Source organism: Passer montanus, unplaced genomic scaffold (assembly GCF_014805655.1).
Source record: "Passer montanus isolate IOZ18808 unplaced genomic scaffold, ASM1480565v1 scaffold39, whole genome shotgun sequence".
In the NCBI taxonomy this organism is placed as follows: domain Eukaryota; kingdom Metazoa; phylum Chordata; class Aves; order Passeriformes; family Passeridae; genus Passer; species Passer montanus.
In genome coordinates this window covers 217,162-238,405 of record NW_024368707.1, presented here as the reverse complement: position 1 = coordinate 238,405, position 21,244 = coordinate 217,162, and the positions used below count along the sequence as shown (strand labels likewise).

The 21,244-nt window shown below is 38.6% G+C and overlaps 1 protein-coding gene across 1 annotated transcript; it reads right to left on the bottom strand.

Annotated features, from left to right (window-relative positions):
• Positions 1–5,513: 5,513 nt before the first annotated feature.
• Positions 5,514–11,026, bottom strand: LOC120506318 (taste receptor type 2 member 40-like). The gene is given in 4 exon segments (XM_039717722.1): positions 5,514–5,597; positions 6,122–6,273; positions 7,274–7,320; positions 10,095–11,026. Coding segments are annotated over 4 exon segments (1,215 nt in total).
• Positions 11,027–21,244: the final 10,218 nt, after the last annotated feature.

The following is a 21,244-nucleotide window of genomic DNA, read 5'->3' as shown; positions in this document are numbered from 1 at the left end:
GGCTGTGCTTGTTCAAGTTCTGCGTAACATCGCACAGGATAACCTTGGGTCAGACTGCTGCAGAAAGGTACGAGAGGAACAGCAGAGAGTCTGGCCAGAGGCTGCCTGTTCTTTGCTCAGGACCTCAGACACTTGCCTGTGGTCTCTCTAGAGCTACAGGGCAGCCAGGCTGGGATCTGGCCTGACTGATACCTGCTGATACCTGACTCTGATCTGCTGACTTGACTTTATTGCTTGATCTTGGTTTTTTCTGGATTGTCTGCACTACTGGCTTAACCTTGCTGATGTTTTGACCTATTCCAGAGGTTTTTTGTTCAGTTACTATGGGATTGCAACTCTTGTGAGGACTTTGCTTCATGACTGGTTTGCTGCCAGCTTCAGTTCCTGGCTGACCTTCCCTTGCAGAGCATCCTGCTTCTCCTACCTGATAGAGACCTCTGAAAACCAGAAAGTCACTGCCACTCCATTGGAAATGTGGTCAGGGTGGGGGAAATCCCACTACAGATGTGCTAATGAGAGATAGGTAAGGTATCCATTATCATGTCAGATCCTATACTGAGGTTCAGTAGTTTCAGTTAGCACTATTCAGTGTCCACCAACTGAATTCTCACTGACATTTTAAACCCACTCCAGGAAGCCTTAGAGTAAGGTCTGTTTCTCAGCATACAAGCCCTTGATGATCAGAGCCTCTTTTATGGACACTGTGTCCATGTAGCCAGGTACATGCCAGTGCCCATGGATGTTAGAACAGATAGCATGAAAGAAAATTGCCTCACGTTGTGCTAGAGGAGGCTCAGGTGAGATATTGGGGAAAAAAAGTTTCACTGGCAGGGTTGTCAAATCCTGGGACAGACTCCCCAGGGAAGTGGTTGAGTCACCATCCATAAATTTATTTCAAAGATATATAGATGAGGCACTTAGGGCCACAGGCCCCTAGGTTTAGTGCTAAGTTAATGGTTGGACTTGGTATTAACATATTTGCTAGCTAAAATGGTGCTATGATTCCAGGAAAATCAGGCAGGAAACAGCAGAACAACTCTGAGATATTTTGCTTAAGAAACTGAATACAATACTTCACTTACCAAAAATATGTGCTAGAGTTGGAACAATACAAAGAATGTCTTCAGGGATGATCAGGTGATTACAAAGTCCATTTTACAGTCAGAGGATAATGAAGAGACTTCAAAAAGTTGTCAGCCTAGCAAAACAGACTTTTGCTTCTAAGTATTTTGAGACACTAACTGGAATATGGACTATATAATGTAAAGAAAAGAATAAAGTATATCACAAGGGGGTTTCTAAAAATCAGAAAAATAAGGCCTGGAATTAGGTCTGAGTAAAAATGGTGACAGAAAACTTCTGCAGTAATGACCAAGTAATGAAAGGAGCTATTGAGCATGTTTCATTCCATTAACACAAGTGCGGGTTTGGTGACTCCAATGGTCCCCTTAAATCCCTTCTCCATTGTTCAGGAATTACCACAACAGACCCTCTGAATAAATCATCCTTTTGCTGCAGATACAAGAGAAGATTGCTGTAGAGCAGACAGAAAGGCCTTACTCCATAGTGACCATATAGCATTTAATCTGGTACTTGACTCAGAACTCTGTCCTGAGGATATGCAACATCTCAGACTTCCCTATACTGTGACCAACACAGTGCAAAAGAGGCAGGTCAGTGAAGGAACAATGAGCAGGATTAGTGGAACATTTATTGGTCATTGAGGTACAGATGGGGCTCAGGCAGGAAACAATTAATGAGCTTGTACTAGTCCTAAAGAGTCAAGCAAGGATGTGATGGTTTCTTAAGTAAATTTGCAAATTTTCCTGGTCAGTATTTAAGTCAGGAGAGAAAAAGATTACAGTTAATGTCTATTAGATCACTTCTTACTGGTTAGGCTATTAGTAAATCAAGCTGTTATTATTAACAGCAGATACCAATTCACACATTATGCCCAGTTATTGACTCACACTCAGACACTCACCAACACGAGCTGTTGTCTGGTATCACGACATGTTTGTGGCCTGGAGAGACTGGAGAATCTTGATGTTCTGAGTTTTTCTGTTCTTGTGAATCCACAGGACTGAGAGTTTCCTGACCTTATGTATTCTTAGGAGTGTTTCACTTGTCTCAGCACCCACCCATTCTTTCTTTGGTCTGGTTTTTGGTATCACATGCACAGGCCCTGCTCTTTCATGCAAATTCACCCCATGAGGGCTTTTATGACAGAAATGCAGAACCAGAGTTGATCCAAAAGCCATCATGTGTCCCACAGGACATTGTCCTGTCCCATGATTTCAGCTCGCAGTAGCAATCTTTACCTCCAATCCCTCTGAACACAGTTCTTTTGTATCTGTGGGAAATTTATACCTTTACTGCTGCACATTATAAATAGAATTTCAAAGTAGATCACTCACTGCAACATAACTAAGAGACAAACCACTTTTCTTAATTGTTTCAATTTAGAGTATGAACCCTTTTGTACAGAGGCTGTACACATTTCTGAAGGCTTCTTCCAGGTCTTATGACTGTCATTCCCATACACCTGTGAAAATGAGAAAGATAAGCACACCCAAGTGCATGTTTTGTGGTCTGAAGTTAATACAGGATGCTTCAAAACTTGTTTTGGGGCTGTGTAAGTACATGTGCCTTTGAACTGCCGTTATCTTTAAACACAACATAGATGGAGTTAAGAGATGAAGGTAATACACTGAGTGCTAAGGTAAAGATGGGGCTGCCTGAAGGAAAGTAAGCAGTTAGGAAGGAAACCACTTTCTTCCTTACTCAAGCTGTGCTGGAGGGATTTTGAATTTCAGAGAAATGAGATGTATCCTGTGGTTAAGATAAACCTGAGCTTTGAGATAGATTAATCTCTGTATCTCAAACTGACAATGGTTTAAACAGACATCTGAAATTAAGTTACCTGGAGCGGTGTTTACCTTTGTGTTATCTTTATGAATGTATTTGTCAAAGCCTTCCAAAAGCTAGTTATATATTTACTGTCTTGTGAACCCAAATGCTTTCGGAGAAGTGTCAGTCAGGAATTTTTCAGCAACAGTATCGCTTGAAGAAAGTGGACTCTAAAGAAATATTAATATTTTACAAAATTTGGTATCAGGGAGACTTCAAGAGTGAGAGCCAATATGATTTTTATTGTAAGGAAAGATAAGCTGTATTCACTTTCAGAATAAACCATATTTTGATCTTATGACACATTGAATGAAGAGTTAAACAACTTGAAAGTAAAGTTTTAATGATTTCTTTAAATTGTGGTCTAAGGCATATGTTTTCAGTGCACTTCCACTGAGATATTTTAATTTATACATACATTTCTACAGGGTTTTTTTGCGAGTATTGTTCTTTCTGCACTAGTTTCCTTAATAAGTAAAAAATATTTTTATATGATTCTTTGTTATTTTTTCCTCCTCCAGTTTGGTTAATTCCAAATAATCATGAAATCACTATTTATTCAAACCATGTGTATTAAAATTAACTTCGGGTCACTGTCTATGATTTCATGTTAAGTGTGCAGTCAGCTAAACAAGGAAACAACAGATCCAATGGCCACTGAAAATTCACATAAATTATGGCAGATTATGTTCTGACCTTTTCTTGAGAGATTTGTGAGGACTAGTTATTAATTAAATACCAGCATCTCAGTTCTCAAGATCAAAATGATTCAAGTTTCAATAGGGACCATGTGACATGTATATCTGTTTATCCCTTTTTGTAAGATAAGGCTTCTAAACTTTTCCTCAGTATATTTAAATCTTTCATCCCTGAGTTTGAAGGGAGAAGTTAAAAACAGTGGACCAGGTAGTAGCTGGTCTCCAAACCCACAATTTCTCCAGACCAAACCAGCATAACGCCACATTTCTAGCTTAAGCAAGAGATTTCAGATGTGAGCTGAGGGATGCAAATCACTCATTAAACAACATTCTACTGCTTCTTGCAATGTTTGTATATTTTCTTCCTTCAGCACTGGTGATTGTTTATTGCTAATAATTTAAATTTGTTTTCCTTTTGCAATTCAATTACTTACAGGTTACTATGAGTGTGCGTGTGGGCATGTGAGACAGAAAGAGAAAGTGGGAACTATGCAAGTGTATTTGCTTTGTGAATAGCTATTAATTTAAAATGTGTGGTAGAAAATAGCCTTGTAATTAATAAAGACATAGAAGTAAATATTTTTGTGCTCTTTCTGCATGGCAGAATCTTCTGTCAAGGAAAATGGAATTTGCAGAAAATATTACGGCTCATGTCTTGATACATAAAGAAGAAAATCTGTTCAAGAGTTGCCAGGTCTGCTATTATGTACAGCTGATTGAATCCTTAAATTTTCATATTTGGAAAACAGAAGAATGACTGTATCTTTACAAGGAAATAATTTCAAAACTGAAAATGTAGGCATCAGATATGATTAGTCACTTTTTACTAATGTTTGGAGAGTTTTATAATTTTTTATTATAATAACTGTATTAGGCATATTTTCAATATGCTGTCTTAAAGTTATTTGTTACGTTTCACAAGTGTCATCTGCGTATAGGCATTAATCAAACTAAAATCAGGATGATAGTATTGCTCTTAAGGTATATACCCAGAAAAAGACAAAGTTGTGGATGTCCAGGAAAGCCTTAAAAATGCAATAGGATTTTCCATTTCTCTTAGCTGAGGATAGAATGCTTTGATTGTAAAAGCCCAACCAGTAATCACAGGGATGCAAACTACAGTGAATAGCTGTTTGCATGTTCTGTTAGTTGCTGCATTTGACTCTTTCTATTTTAAATTAATATAACCTGTTAAATATTAATAGAACCTGTGCTAAATTAATAGATCATCCTCCTTTACATTTCCATATTGTGCCCAGAAAGAACAGACAATTTTAAAAATAATTAATTCAGTGCAAGCTGTGTCAATTAAACTTCATCGTCTTTGTGACTGCTGTCTGAAGAAATTTCAAAAGAAAAACTGAGTATCATACACATAGAATACAGTCAGCCTAAGTATTATCAATAATGAAGGTTATGGAGCTTGTATGAAATTGATTTGGTAAAGCAAAGTGATTGGATCCCCTTAGGGATACATAATGTTTCCTTATGCTCCTTCCTCTGATTGGAAGGAATGTGTCAAACACTAAAGACTGATGATCTTGCCTGTCCAGGAGTTGAAAATTGTGGTGGCGTCCAACATAAATGATGAAGAAACCTGTAGTTGGATGCTGAGATACAGCAACAGATAATTAAGGAAAGCTACAGCCATTAATTAGTTAATTAATTCCTGTGATGGGAATGTGCCCTTTTTGTTCACTAAAACAGGAGAGAGCATAAGATTGTGATGGGAATGTGACCTTCTTGTTCACCAAAAACAGGAGGAAACATAGTGTAAATAAGTAACCGCCAACTAGTATGCGATAACATATGAGACTAAACATTGCTGAGCTAATCATCTAGAAGTTGTTCCAAGTCCCAGGTTCCCAGGAGGGGGGGGGTACCAAGGAAAAGTACCAGAGGCCTTCATCGACGACCACCAGGAGGCAGAAGGAGACCCTCTAACAGCCGGGCGGACATGCGCGGAGAAGCACCGGAATTGCGATGGGGCTAGAAGCGGGAGGGTACAAAAAGGGGAAACGGAACAACTTTCGGCGCGGCAGTTGGTGGAGCGAGGACTCCCCTGCCGCCCAGCGCTGCAATTTGCTTTCTCTTTTCTGTATTAATAAATTGGCTATATAATTGACCCGACTGGCCCATTGCGCTCATTTCTAACAATAACAATTCCCTTTGTACTGATGGTCTCTTGCACTTGTACCCAGTTATACAATAGCCTATGTTGTTCCCTTCATTTTTTCTCTGACCCTTTTGTTCCCTTGTACCAAGAGTGTGTGTCACTCTTGGTACACACACATTTGCCCTTGTCACATTTGCCCTTTCAACTCTCTTCCCACTTTTGAGAGTGCAAGTTATTCCATGCCTTATTCTTATGCACTGGGATCTTCTCAGCATTTGTTCAGACAAGGCTGGGAAATTATTTGGTAGCTCTTTCCTCTTAGACCATTTAGGCTGCTGTCTGCCACTTCAGCTTTTTACTGGCTGTGCTGGTTTATCCCTGCCCTTTCAGGCCGCACTGTGACCTCAGGAATGCTCGTCAGGCCTTGATGAACAGCCACTGGGCCCAGCTCCTCGAGCTTATCAGAAACGCTGTCTGCTCTCAGAAACTTGCACTGCCTAACGAGCTCCTGGATTTTTAATGAACAGCCTCGGAAACTGTTTTTCTTGCCTGAATGGTGTAACATCCTTATTCTCACAGTTTCAAAGAAGGGGTGCTGGCCCGAAGCGTGGCCAGGTTGAACACTGTTATGACTAAGGCCCGCTCACTTGTGGCCTACAAACAGAGCTCCAAAATGAGACCCTTGGAGCTCTCCTGGGCCGCAGCGGCTGAAACCGGCAACCGCCCTCTGAGCCAGCAAACTTTCCTTTGCTGCGCCCAGAGACCACCAAATAACAATGGACCCTGGGCTGATACCCCCACTCCTCGAGGCCCCTTTACCCATTGAGGAGATGCAAGGGCATCCAAAGTGAGTATTTCATTACCTTCAAGGGGAATTTTTCATGAGTACCTTGCACTGACTTTTTATGTCTGTGTGCATACAAGTGTGCAAAACTATGGCAAAACAGGAGAAATGCTGCTCTCTCAGGTGTTCAAGTATCTTAGGTATGTAAGTAAGCTAGGCCTGTAAGTAACTTTTATTAAAGTTATAAGGTAAGTTAAATGCTGTTGAGTGTTATTCCTTTGCTAAATTGTTACATTTAAGGTATAATTTATGTTAAATGCTGTTCAGTGTGGTTCTATTACTAAATTGTCAAGTTTAAGGTACAAGTAAGTTTAAGTACTGTTGAGTGCTATTAAGCTTTTAGGCTGTATTTCTTTTTATGCTTGCCCTTTCTATCCTTTTATCACACATAGCTAAACACACATCAAAACACACACTCACAAATAGATAGTACTTGGTTAATTTCTGTTTAGATTGAGTGGATTTTGTTTGTTGCTTTCTTACCCTTGGTGTGCCTTAATCATCTAGTAAGTAGTAGAGTGAACCTTGCCAATGACTCTTGTCATGCAGTTACTTAGTATTAAATCTGATTTTTACTGATACCCTTGCTGGTGATTTTTTAAGTAACCTCAACTTTCATAACACTGCACAATGAGGTTTTCTATTCAGGTCTCCTTTTTTCCCTGTAAAATAAGTGATCTGAGAATCCATGAGTCTAAGATGTACTTGTAGATACACTCTTTTTGTCACTGTGGTAAAAACAAACAGTGATTTACTCCCTTAAGCAGAAATGTCCTTCATTTTTTGAGCAACTGACATTAATTGCTCCTGGACTTTCACAAACACATATATCCTGTCATAGCTGAACTGAAATTTCTGCCTATCCTGCATTTTAGATTAATTCCACACACATTTACATGTGTGTCCAACTACTTGAAGATAATAGAATTTTTGTTTTTCAGCTCTGAGCTTAGTGTAGTGTTCCCTTCCATTTCATAGGATCAATGAAAACAATTCAAAAGCTAAGTGCAGATATCATTTTAATGTCCCTTCATAAAAGAAAGATACTGTTCTAAGAGATTTCACTGTGTAAGTAAAAGGTACAAAAAGAGCCCAGTGAATTGGCCTGAAAAAACAACAAAATTTGGCTTATATAAGACTCTTGCAACCTGAAGGCATGAATAATACTTGCATTTCCATATCTCAACAAACTAAGCTCCTCTGAGATGGAAAAAAGCAATTTTGGTGAAGAAACTGTCCATTTTAATAGATGTGTGGTTTTGTGTAAGACGCTATCCAGTTAAATGTTCTATTCCATTCTATGCCATTCATTTCGATATGCACATGCAAAGCTAATAAGGGACCATCAGACATCAAACCATCATATAATGTGCCCAGCTGCCAACCGTATGTGTGCTACCAATTTTAAATCATGTTTTGATGGGCATTGAAAGCAGAGTCCATCAGATGTTGTCCATTATGAAAATTCCATCTGTGCTTACGGGAATGCAAATCAGAGAAGAATCCTGTAGTCATCTCTCATGTAGATGTTTGCATTTCTTGCCTTGAGATAAGGACTCTAATCAAATTACTGTTTTTTCACCTGGAAAAGACTGTGCTTTAGAAAAGAAATGATGACTACTCTCTTTCTTTGAATTGCTCACTGATTACTTCTTCATCTTTAAATTACAGTAATACAGAAAAGTGCTTTTAACAGAAAAGGGCTTTGTTTCAAATGCTGGCCTCACTGCTTTATGTTATGTGTGAATAGTTTCCTAGAAAATCTTTTGAGCTTTTTCCAGGATGCTCAATAGAAAGAGGTACACGACAAGATGATTTGCATGATGTCTTTCAGCAATGTTAGAGCAGGATGAACTTTGAATTTTTTTTGTTTCATGATTTGATTCACTGTACCAGACTGGAATCAAGCTGCCATTGCAGTTATGTGGTATAGATGTGTGTGGAAAGAGTTCAGATGTTTTGGAAGGGTCTGATTCCATGACTTTTAAACCTTCTTCAGGTTGCAAACTGGCAGGTTTAGGGTGGGGGGTACAAATCACCTTTAGATTACAAACAGAAGTGAAAAAAGAGAATATGCCTGCTCTCAGACATGATGCATGTCTTCAGAGGATCCTAATCCCAAGAAATGTAATTTTCCTACTAATACAAAAGTTGCTATTTTCCTTCACAGAACAAACCCTTATCAAACTTATCTTATAATTTTTCCAATAGTGCACAGGGATTTAGTAGATGGTGCATATAATGCGTGTTGAAGGTATTTTTATTCATATGGCCATAGTTATTTAGGAGGTTAGTTACAGACAGAAAGGTCTTCCAGAATACTGGCCCTATGAGTCACTTTCCAATATTTCTGTCTACTTTCCCTCTTTGATTTCTAAACATATGCTAATGAACTGGAAAGTATTTAATTAAATTTTATGGAAAGGAAGCTTTGGAGGGAAGATATACGAAAAGAGGCTGGGAAAAAAACACAAGGACCACTTTTGAATCTCGTGTGCATAAGGAATGTGGAATAAGGGAACATAAACCAAATTGTGTGAGAGCAGCTGTTCGGGGTGTCCCTGCTGAGCAGCCGTGTGCCTCAGAGCTCAGCCAGGAGCAGGGCAGCACACACGGATTGTGGGCTGAGCACAGCCCACGTGTTTTGCTTGTTGGTGTGGGCAGAGAGCTCTGAGGTTTCTTCCTGAAGGCCGGTGAGGGGAGAGCAGGGAAGGGCAGAGGATGGACCAACCCTCCCAACATGGGTGTCTCATGGTGCTGAGCTGTGAACCAGCATGGTGACAATGCATGGTGCTGACAATGGCATGTCAGCGTGTCATTGCCATGTGCTCAACTTTCTGCATGTCTGTTAAATGGCATTAAAAATGTTCATGGATGCCAGTGCTGTCACCTGTGACACAGTTTCTGTCATGAGGGAAAGGAAGACTCCATCTCAAGTTATCCTTTGACTTGGTATTTTTTAATTTGTAAAATAAAGCAATTCAGGCACAGACTCAGATCTATTACAGGTCCATTGTTTCAAACAGATTGACAACATCCAACCCAGACACATTGAATCAGGATGGGCTTAGTGAACACAAGGCTCAAGTCATGTATGTTTCTGTGACAGTTACTTTAAAAGTGAATAAACTCCCACTACAGCTGGAAAGGCTCCCAAATCTCCAGTTCTGATGTAAGTATAATGCACTGACAACAGTCATTACTTCAGGAAGAGCAGAAAAAGATCAAAAGGCTGTTTTGTTCTTTTACTGAATCACACAGGAATCTGAGTTTTTGCCTTGTTTTTCTCTTGTTCCAGAGAAACCATGGCAATTTTCAAGGAAAGTGTAGCAAATAGGAGACAACTTACAAAATATTTCAAAACAAAACTCACATCCAAGTAAAGCAAATTTTTACTCTTCTTCATCATTCCAGATCAAGGCCCTAATATATTAATTCCAGTGCCTAATATTTTTTATCTCTGACAACTTCATTTAATTAATTTGGATCTAAACTAGAAATTGCATGCTAACTCATGATCATTTACACAGATATAGTACTGAAAGGACATTTAGTGTGGTGCCAAATCCTAGCTGGAAGCTCTCAAAATTTGGGATTGCTCCAAATTAAAACCATTGTGTATCCTGTAGGACAGGCAGACAATATAACTATACACATGGATTCCTTATCACTTAAAGGTGAAAAGACTCTGGAGTAGAGGAGAAGCAAACAAATAAAATATGTAATATAGAAGAAAAAGAAGGAACAGACTGACTTGATGCCTTTCCTATGGGCCTCTAAGCTGGGATCCCTGAAACCACTTGCATTACTTTGCATCCGTCTGGTGTGTATCAACAGAGACCGAATCAGCAGAACACTGGAAACAACAGACAATATTAAAGGCATAACTATACCAGCATTAGAGAGAAGAATTATTAAACCCAAACTGTCTTTTTTTGTTGTTCTCCTTGCTGAAGAGTTTGTCATGGATGAAGGAGCAGTGATGTTCTCATGCACACTGTAGACATCCCAGGCAAAGGGAATTGCAGCTGTGAAGGAGAAGAGCCATGATGTGAGCAGCAACCAGGGCACCAGCCTGGCAATTCTTAGCTTCAGCCAGATGAAGAAAGACTGTGTAAAACTGGCAAACTTGATACAATAGAAGACACTAAGCCAGGCTCCAAACCAGAGGCTGGATTAGCTCAGAAATGTAAAAATTGTCTTGGAAACTACAAACATGTTTTCTTCGTGAATGAAGGGCTCATAAAATAGACTCATTAAGGAATCCAGTGTATTCCATGACTGCAAAATGAATTTAGATGAACTCAGTGAGATCATGATCATGTCGTATGGAGGCCATATTTTGCTCCCAATGCAGCTTGATAAACTGGCAGCCAAGATAATTCCATTTCCTAGAATTCCTGCCAGGGATTCAATTATAGCAATTGATAGACAAAGGACAGCAAAAGATGTCACCATTGCAATACAAGAGCTTGCAATTATTACTCAGCTTCCTCTGGGCTCCTGAAAGCCTCATATTTGCCAGGCACTACCAATCCCAAGGAGCTGTTATGGGCAATGCTCACCTACTTATCTCAGGGGCAGAAGTATCCTAATGTCATTTAATATTTCTGCTGCTTTACATGTTGTTTTGGGGGTTGATGTCTCAGCTGTTTTGTCTAAGCATGCAAATTGGGTCAAGAATCGGTTGCATAGTTTTCATTTTTGTGGAAGGATTTGCATTGTAAAGCTATGGAGCAGCTCAACTGGGGATTTTAGAACTGTGGGTTTGCACTCCAGTATCTGATGTCCTGCTTTACATGCCTAGATTTGGTTTTCTTAAAATATCTTATGCTTTAATCTCTTCCTGTCTTGCATTGTCATGTCTTAGTTTATGAGAGTAATAATCTCTGTGGCCTCTTCTAATACTGAAGCAGGTCCTTATCAGATGTATTCAAATATCTGCCAATAGGCTTGGTGGGCATGTGACAGCCAATCAAGGTCAACCCCCAACAGGTATAAAGGATTTTCATCATGTCTCCCCTGTCATTGCACAGTATTGTAAAGGTTCTAATATTTCAAGGCCTTGTTTTTATGTAATGAACCAAAGTGATGACATCCTGTAGCACCTTTTGCAGGTCTGATTCCAGTTTCTTTGCTGTAATAACTCATCTATGAACATTGCAGTGAACAAATTCCAGGTGTAGTGATGGTGATGTAATCTTACCACCCAATCCTTCTCTTATGCCAGTCAAAGCAGCTGTTCCACTGGTCTTTACACTTGCACAGCTCTTCCAGGAAATATTTTTAGGAAATAAGTAATTTACAGTTGAGAATACAGCTTCTGTGGTAAATCTTCCCTTCAGTGGCTTAAAGAAAGTAGCTCTTAATTTATATCATTACTGAAACAGAATTTGTAAAACACATTAATCTGAGGCATTTTAGGAACATTTGTACTTTCATCCATCCACTCAGTAATCCTCTTCCACTATGTAATTCATGCTGATACTTGTCTCTTCAAACCTTCAGCAGTATTTTTATGTGTCTTCTAACAGTGTTTGCTGACAACAGAATCCATTTTAGTTTGCTGCTTTATTGCTTTCTGTGTATTATCCCAGCCATTTTTACTTTTTATGGCAGGAAGAATGTTTCTCTGGTGCTATATGACATTTTTTTCTTTTGCTGTGAAGCCTCAAGAAACCTCAAAGGAGGCTTCTCTACACATCTGTCATTAAGTTTGGTGAAATTTTGTAAAGTAGTGAATTGAATCACGTGGCTTGAAACAAGGCTGAAAAATTGTAGGGGTTCATCTTTGTGCTCTGGATGCTTAGATTTTAAATAACTTGGTAATTCTCATGGCTTCATACTGACATTAGCTAAATTTTCAAAGCATTTTCAAAGAAAAGTTTTCAAGTACTTCCTGTCCATGTGATCTGCATGGCCACCTGTGTGCTTGAGTAGTCTGACTGTAAGTGCTTGTGTGCGTTTCTATAGACCACAGGATGATACAATCATGGAATGGTTTGGATTGGAAGGACAATTTACAGATCATCTAGTTCCAACCTCCCCACCACAGGCAGGGATACCTGCCCAAGGAGTATTTCCTCAGCCTCACTTCCTAGCCTGACTTCAATAAAACAGAGCTGTAACATCCACACTTCATCAGGAAAACGGATTCATCCACTTGTAGCAATACTGCCCATACATGACAGAATCTAATTAAGTATAGACATAAACAAATATCATAAATACCAACTCTGCTGGAGATGTTTCAATAGGAGAGGTTAGACATTTAATGAAATTATGTAACATTGAAACAATATCTGTTTGTAGTTATTAACATACTACAGTACCCTCCTAATGTTGTACAATTAGAGAATCGGAACAGTTTGCAGTCAGCAAACTGCTTACAGAAATAATTCTAAATTTAGGGTTATTACTAAATTGCAATTCATCCCATATGCAACAAACTACAGAACTTGCAGTTATTTCATGCAACTTTATATTATCCTGGTAACCCACACCAGGGAATGACCTTTGTTTCCATGGCTAAGAGATCCAGCGTGACTCATGTGCCTCTACTCACTGCAGACCTCAAAAGCCAAGCCAAGCCTACCGTATCTGGCAATGGGCTGACAGTCTGAGTGACACTGCTGCCATTCCAGCTGCTGGATTTGATTCTGCTGCTGTATTCTCAATTATGCTCATGCTCAGGATTATCTAGAAAGTACTGGAGCAATCTTTTTCTCTAGGAAGGGTCAAAGGAAGCTGCTGATGGGTAGATAACTCCTTCACCCCGTGAAAAATTACTGTCCAGTTCCAGGGATCATATTGTGCTGTGCACTTTGGTGGAACAGCAAGAAGTGACACATTTTGACCTGAAAAGGGTCAGTTTAAGTAAGTATTGATCTCATGCCTGTCACTGTCACTGTATCACATTCTGGTCACCGACACCTGAGAAGGTGCTCCATTGCATTTTGCAGCCTTACTCCCTTGATGCTGATTGTCAGGCACTCAGTCTGAGTCCATGGTGCAGATGGAGAAAAAGGTCTCTCAGGCCATCTCCCAGAATCTATCCATAAGTCAAAATCAACATCAGAGATCAGATGAATGCTAGCTGAATCTAACAGCCCATCCTCATGGAGCCAACTAGCAAAATACATATATATCCCCATACACAGTTTATAGAAAGGCTACAATAGAAGCCTAGCAGTCAACTGTTTCAAAAGCTGCTCAACACCCTGTAAACCCACAAGGGAGAATTATGGTTGAAGCATAGATTACAATGGTCATGTCAAGGAGCAGCAGGAGGAGCTGTTCCATAAGGAAATGAGATCCAAAAAGGCAGCATCGCCACAAGGCAGGTAAGGACAGAACTGTCAAGCATGCAGTCCCACCTCCTATAGGCAAGGATAGCAGAGAAGCTCTGTAATGGGTCAGCCAGCAGTCCAGTCATACCAGATATGTCCATAGTGATACAACATGTCCAAGATCAAGCCAGTAATTCCAGTTTGTAACCAGGATCAGTATCCAGGTCAGCAAGGCAGGTGGAAAGACTCAGGCAAACTGCAGCACAGCTCAGTGAGAGAGCAAGGATGAGCACCCAGCTTAGAAGCAGCTCCTGAAATGACAGGAGGCTGAGCCCTGCTGAGGCATCTTCCAGCAATTTGTTTTAAGGTCAGTCAGTTGTGTTGTGGAAGTCGACTCTGAAACTCAGCAGCCAAAACCCCCAAAGCAGTATAGAGCCCCTAATCATATTCATCATATCAGTACCTGGGAACTTTATCAATTAGTCCATCCCAGTCGCGTCTTTTTATTGTCTGGTGGTAAAAACTAATTATATCAGCAGTATTCAAGTAGATTCTAAGGGCTTTACAAAGAAATCAGAATTAAGTACCACAGTAGATGGGTAGCTAAGTACATAAAATAGTTCATAAATATCTAGAGAATAAGTATACAATGTACAGCACTCTAATCTGGTTTACCAGGAGCACAGCCAGTAGAGTAAGGAAAATTATTATCTTCCTCCACACTTTTTAAAGGTGGTATCTGGACTATTGCATCCAGTATTTGGGGGGAATTTTATTTTTCTGGTGACTGGACACTACCAAATTTACACACAACACCAGGCTTAGGCTGAGCACAAAATTCTGTAAGACAGATTCAGAATTCAAAATCATTTTGGCAAGCTGGAGATGCAGTCTGATAAAATAGGCACAAATGCCTACAGACTATGAATAAACACATGCATATTTAAATTTGTGAAGGAAGATGTAATAAAAATAGATGCCATGCTGGGAGACGCAACCAAAAATTTTTCTTTGTTGCAATTGTACTCTTGTATGTAGGTCTAATAAAGTTGTATTGCAGAACTTTAAAACCTGGAAACAACAGCCTTTTTTTTTTTTAGAAAGAATAAATCTGCCAAAGGTCTAAAAAACATGCAAAAATAACTCTGAAAATACAGGAATAAACTTTTATTAAAGTGCATTGTGGAGAAGGCAAGGAGCGGCTTGTTTCATAATTACAAAGCCAGATCCTTTTTACAATTAGTGTTAAAACTTACAGGAAAAAAAAAATCATGTATATTTTCATTGCAAACTTTTAAAAATAGTTTGAACAAGAAGCTTTTGGAGAGTCTAAGGGGAAGCTGATCTTGCCTTGGAAAAGAGAAATGAATGAAAGCAAAGCTTATTAATCTAACTCTATAAAAATCTACTAAAAATACATTTGTTTCCATTTCATCTGTATGGGAGAAAATCTCTTCCAACTTATTTGGCTACTGAATGAACCAAAGTGTTTGGTACTTAATAATACCTCATAGTGACACAGGAAATTATTTAGTTCAATTCAAAACATGCCATGTTGCTGGCCAGATGCAAACTCTGCTTTACAGAGGCACTGGCAAGTTACCTGATTACTCAAAACCACATATTACAACAGAATGAAAAATACAAATGGAACTTGAAATCTTCAGAATTCTAAGTTTAAGCCTTAACTTCTGAAACATACTGCAATAACTGGAGATACTGAGGAGGATGAAAAGTCTAAGAAGAGGAGACATAAAATGAAATTGTGGTGGAAATACAGAAGAAAGAATTCTTCTGTATTCTGGGTTCTGCTCAGAAGAGATGAGGTAATTTTAATTTTTTTAATTTTTTTTTTTTTTATTATTACACATGCATTACTTTGTGATATTGCAAAGTATATGAAGAGCTTTAGTATCTAAGTTTGACCTAAACCACAAATGAGGACAGCAGATTTAGGGCTGACCGAAAGAGAATTATTGTGACTGATGGCACTTCACTGTGTGGTCCACAGATGTAACTAATGGTAGATATTATATATGTACTTCTAACAAAAAAAATACTTAAAAACAATGTCTTGGTGATACCTTCTAAAGTATTTTGAATGGCCATGAAATTCATATAGTTTAGAATTTAGCTGTAAATGCTATGCTTCCATACAGTTTCTTGTTGCAGCATTACAATTAAAATACACATTTGGAGACATAAATCTGAGTTGTGGTCAAGTGGTTATTGCATTGTGACATCCATGATTCAAGTGATTTTGCAGCAGAAGAATATTATCTACATGTGAAATAGAAATAATTCTGCTTGACAGACCCATAATCTCTGAAATGCAAGGCTGTTTTCACCTCACACTTTGGCACACATAATTTAGGTTATAACGCTTTGTTCTATTTTGCTATCACCAAGCATAGCAATTAACCTGAGTTTTCCATAAGTAGGTACAACTCCACATCTCACACAAGGTTGTCTTTCATCTGAGTTATATCTGTAGGGCTAATACAGTAAAGCATAGGACGTAGGTTTTATGTTATGAAATTCACCACTTTTGATTATGTTGCATATGAAAGGATATTTTTGTTATGGTCATTTTTTAGAATCAGAATGGAGTTTTACAGGAAATATCCCTTTAAATCAGCCTGTAAGCAATTGTAGAAAACAAAGCAGATAGCAAGCACTTTAAAGAGCCATGGAAAATGGTTTTCTAGGATGTATTTTGGAAGGTGCTGCACTGTGAAGAAACAAGAACAGAGTTGATACACACTCAATTGTAAGAGAAGCCCTCTGGCAGTCTGCTGGACTCAGATACTTCATTTGCCTTAACATGCCTTCTCAGTAGAAGGCTGTGTGGCTGCTTATTCAGGGATTATGCTTTTATTCTTTTTTGCTCTCCTTGAAGTTAAATAAATGCTTCAGAGGCTAGGATTTGCATTTCTGAATGGAAAACTATGCCTCATGGGTGTTTTGGAATGGTTTTACAGTCAATGTCTGAATGCACAAAGAGATATACAACTGCAAAAATTTTTTTTATTATCAGTCTTTACCCTGTTGCAGAGAAAAAAAATTAAGTTCTCACTAGTACAGTAACTACAAGAAACCTACAAAATCTTTAACAATAGCCTGAGGTGATATTCTAATTATGCTATTTATTCTTAGAGTTTGTGCCCAATGAAGCAACAATGAGATATTAAAGTACCACAGAAAATAATAGAAGGCATTCATGTACAGTAGGGTTATGACTAGGGAAATTCATGTACATTCATGTAGGACAGGGAAAAACAAGGTGTTTTTTAGTTTCAACTTCAGTGGGTTTTGCCATTCTTATTTTCACTGCTTCTTCTGCCTTTCTTGCCTAATATTCTCCATCCTCTTAGCCTTCATTCTCAGACTTTCCTAGTACCTGAAACCAGCTCCTTTTCTTTCCTATCATCAAGGATACACTTCGTGTCTACCTCCCAGTTCACATATCTTGTATCCATTCTATCCACTTGAATCCCAGGTTTAAGTATAATCTTCCTTATGGGTGGACTGATGAATCTTCAATTTGAAGGACTTGCAGAGGTCAGGTCAAAAATTCCTGTTTTTTCCCCCGCTGTCTTTAACAAATTCATCCAGGTAACTGAATTGCCACACATTGAGCTAATCTGTCGTTATAAACTTTAGTCTCTCCCCTTCATCCTTCCTCATCTGAACCTAAAGTCTATTAACTTGTGGTTACGGTTAGAAGTATCAATGACTTTTCTGTCTTTTTTTCCTGAATAAAGATGTCCCAGAAAACTGGAAGGACAGGTTGCCCCAGGAAGTGGTGGATGTCCCCTCACTAGAAGTATTCAAAGCCTGGACAGAGATTAAGCAGCCTGACCATGTTGGGTTGGTTGAATTGGATGATTTTTGAAAGGTCCCTTCCAACCAAGGCATTCTGTGAATCTTTGAGTTTGTGTACTGATGGACTGATGCTAGATGAGAGGGGTAGTTTTTGGTGGGTAAAAGGGTGAAAAGTTGCCATCGGCATAGGTGATTTGAGAGTATCTGAGAGCATTTTTGCCCCAGAAGGGATTTCTCTCTGTCACCTGCAGGGCAGTTAGAACACTCTGCTGGATCCCTGACTGACATCTCCACTTATGGGTTGTTTAAATTGAATTTATCCTGTCATCAGTCCTCCAATCTACAATGGAATATTATGGCTCTCAGGCAGTCCTGCCTCCAGTTTTCTGAACTTCTTTAGTGAAGGAACAAGTGCTACAGTGTTCTGATGACTTCAGACCAAATTTATGCTTTTGATGGTTACCAAAATTATTACTAACCTTTAGCAGACAGTCTTTCATATCAAGGAGATTTTCTTTCATATTATTTTAATCCTCAAGTCACACTTCTCAGTAGTAGTACCACCAGGGACCGTTTGAGGTAGAAGAGCTTGAGTTAAACAAGTGTTTTTTTAAACCTAAGTGTAGTCTCTTTGTAATTGATACCCTTTTGACAAGAGTTTTCAAGATGGCCAGTGTCATTAGCATTGCCTCGCCATGTTTTTTTAATGCTCTTTTTAAAAGAGCAATCTTTCATGCAGTTGGTGATACAGATACATTTTGGAAGGTTAAAGATGTGATATCAATCCATGAAGCAAAACTTCAGTCTACCAAACTGTTGCAGTGGAATTTACTATTCACATGATGTAGAAGATCAAAGTCCCAGTTCAATTTCACTTCAGGACAGATATTAGAAAAATAATTTGCTGAAATCTGCTTTTGGTTCCAAACCATTTGAAATACTAACCATTTAAAATTACCGTAAGAAATATTTGCAACAACATCTGTCAAATGCACACCAACACACTTAATATATCCATATTTCTTTGAATCAAATGTTTATTTAATTCTAAAAGGTATCTAAAATATAATTGCCGTTAAGCATTTTTATGTGTAACAGCTGGAAGGCATGGTGAACATTATATTTTTTTCAATGTGCTGATCAGTGTTAGATTTGGAAGACGCGAATGCACTGCATGGAGAGAAAGTGTCTGTCCCAGAGAAAAAAGCCAGGGGTTCTCTTACTAATTTGTGGACTCAAGGGAGCAGAGCTGTCATATGTGCCTTAAAGATAAGAAGGGAACGAGTTGATAAGGATTACTTGTGACGTCTTCTCCCTCCCTGCCATCCCTCCCTCCCCCAAGCCCCTCTTCCTGCTTCTGTAATTAGAAAAAATTTACAGAGAAACTTTTTGTCTTTACTTTCTGTAGGTGATAAAAGTGTCTTTGAAGAAACCTACATGCTAGCAGGAAAAACAACAGCACCATTTTCATGTATATGTGAATAATTTACGCATTCATCTCTCAAGATACCCAAAGCTCTACAGGTTGTATATTCAAAACCCCATCAGAATATTTACAATGCCATCATGCAATCCTCTCCAAGACAGAGCTTTTTCAAGGCTTAAATATATATACACACTGTCACTTTCAGACAGGAATTGCTACTGTCCTGTGGCACATAATGGGAAAGAAAATTCCATATCCAATTGGTGATATGGAAAATGCAAGACATGCTTCACAGCCTTATGCAGTGATGCCAGATGCAAATATGATCTGTCCTTAGCCTGACAGAGGCAAGAAACTCTGCTTGAAACATAACTACACACATAACTACAGTGTCTGAATTACTTTGCAACAGCTAATAACCACAGACAAACAGATTTTTCTGAAGTGTGGATCATATAACTTCAGATAAAATATGTCTTATACCTGGATATCTCAGACCATAGTCACAAAGGCAGCATCTATGTGAAATAAATCCACATTTTTCCAATGAGATACACGAATTTTGGAATAAATAAAAGTTTTAACAACTTAATTCTCTCCATAACAGCTCAACCTTGCTACTTAATTACTGAACAAACTGAAAACCCAATGTCCACTACAGCTGAATACTACTCAGGAGCATACTTTCCCAGAACAGTATTGAGAATCCAACAATAATGTCGATTAGATCCAACATATAATGTTACTATGGTGTGTAATGCATTAGGAGAAAAAATATCACCACCACACTAGATCTTGCAAGGCAGCTTTCTCAGCATCACAGCACCATTGAAACGTGTACTAATTCAAAGAGCTGTGCTCTTCATTGAGAAAGAGAGGGTTTCTCAGCTTTCCTTTCCTGAAACATCTTATGCACTCTTGAAATGAAGTTGTGATCCATCTACTTTTCAGGATGTGTCCTGATTAGTTTACAAGTCTGGTAAAAATCATCCATACATACACATTCAAAGCATTTCTAGGTAGCGTGTGCGGGACAATCCATGTGTTGTGGCAATACCAATGTACTGTTTTGCCAAAGTATGTGGTAAAATTTCATTTAATCAAGAGGAAATGAGAATACCTGTTTAAAAGATACTGGTGTAGGAAACCACATTAATGCAAAACATATCCTCCCAGCATATTGATCAAAGGCTTTTTTTTTGTCTTCTCAAGTGTCATTTTAAAAGTGAATACTTCAGCCAAGTTTTAATTACTTGCTTTAATTTTAATTGCAGTGTTCAAAATGATCATAACCATTTTATAATCAAAAAAGGCAATAAATTCCTTGCCCAGGTAAATTTTAAAACTTAGATAGTGTTCATAGAGAAAAGAGAAGTAAAATTTACTTCATTACATAAAGCTTAGCAGCTGTTAGATCCTGTAATTATGAAGGTGGAAGAGTTCAGATACAGTTAAGACAGATAAATAAGGTGAATATTGTCATGAACAAATTTGTCCAGATAGTTTACAAAGATCTCTTCACTGTGAGATCTCAATTGTGGCTAACAAAATACTTTTTTGTTGCTTTCATTAAGTCAAATCTCAGTCAATTTATGTGAGAAGTATTTGCAAAATGGATTCTGATGTTAAGGTGAAGTGATGCACTGCAAGGAAAGAAAGGTTAGTAGGGACCTTTTTGTCATTATGCAAGGACTTTCTTACTGTATTTAGAGCTGTTTGGTAAATATAGAAATATATAGCTACCAGTAACCTGAATGCTAAAAAGAACTGGAAGTAATTGGTTTCAGCCATATGAGAAATATGTTGTGATAGTAAAGTATTAAATTATGCAAGCACTACAGAAATAGGGAAAAATCAGGTTGATAGGAGATCTGAACAACTGAACAGATATCAAATTATCTTCAGACTAGTGAACCAAGATAACATATTCTCCTCAGAGACTTGCAGGCTTGGGAGGCAAACAGTCCCACCCCGGTATTCTGCATGTTTCAAGCACTTTGGAAGCTGACACCAAGCTGGTCCCCACTACCTCTCTCAGCTCACAGCTGCCAGTTGAGAAGGTCTCAGATCCCAATGTCTCACTCTCCTGTTCAGTTTTTAATGTCTCAAAGAAGTAATCTGGGTTCCCAGTCCTCA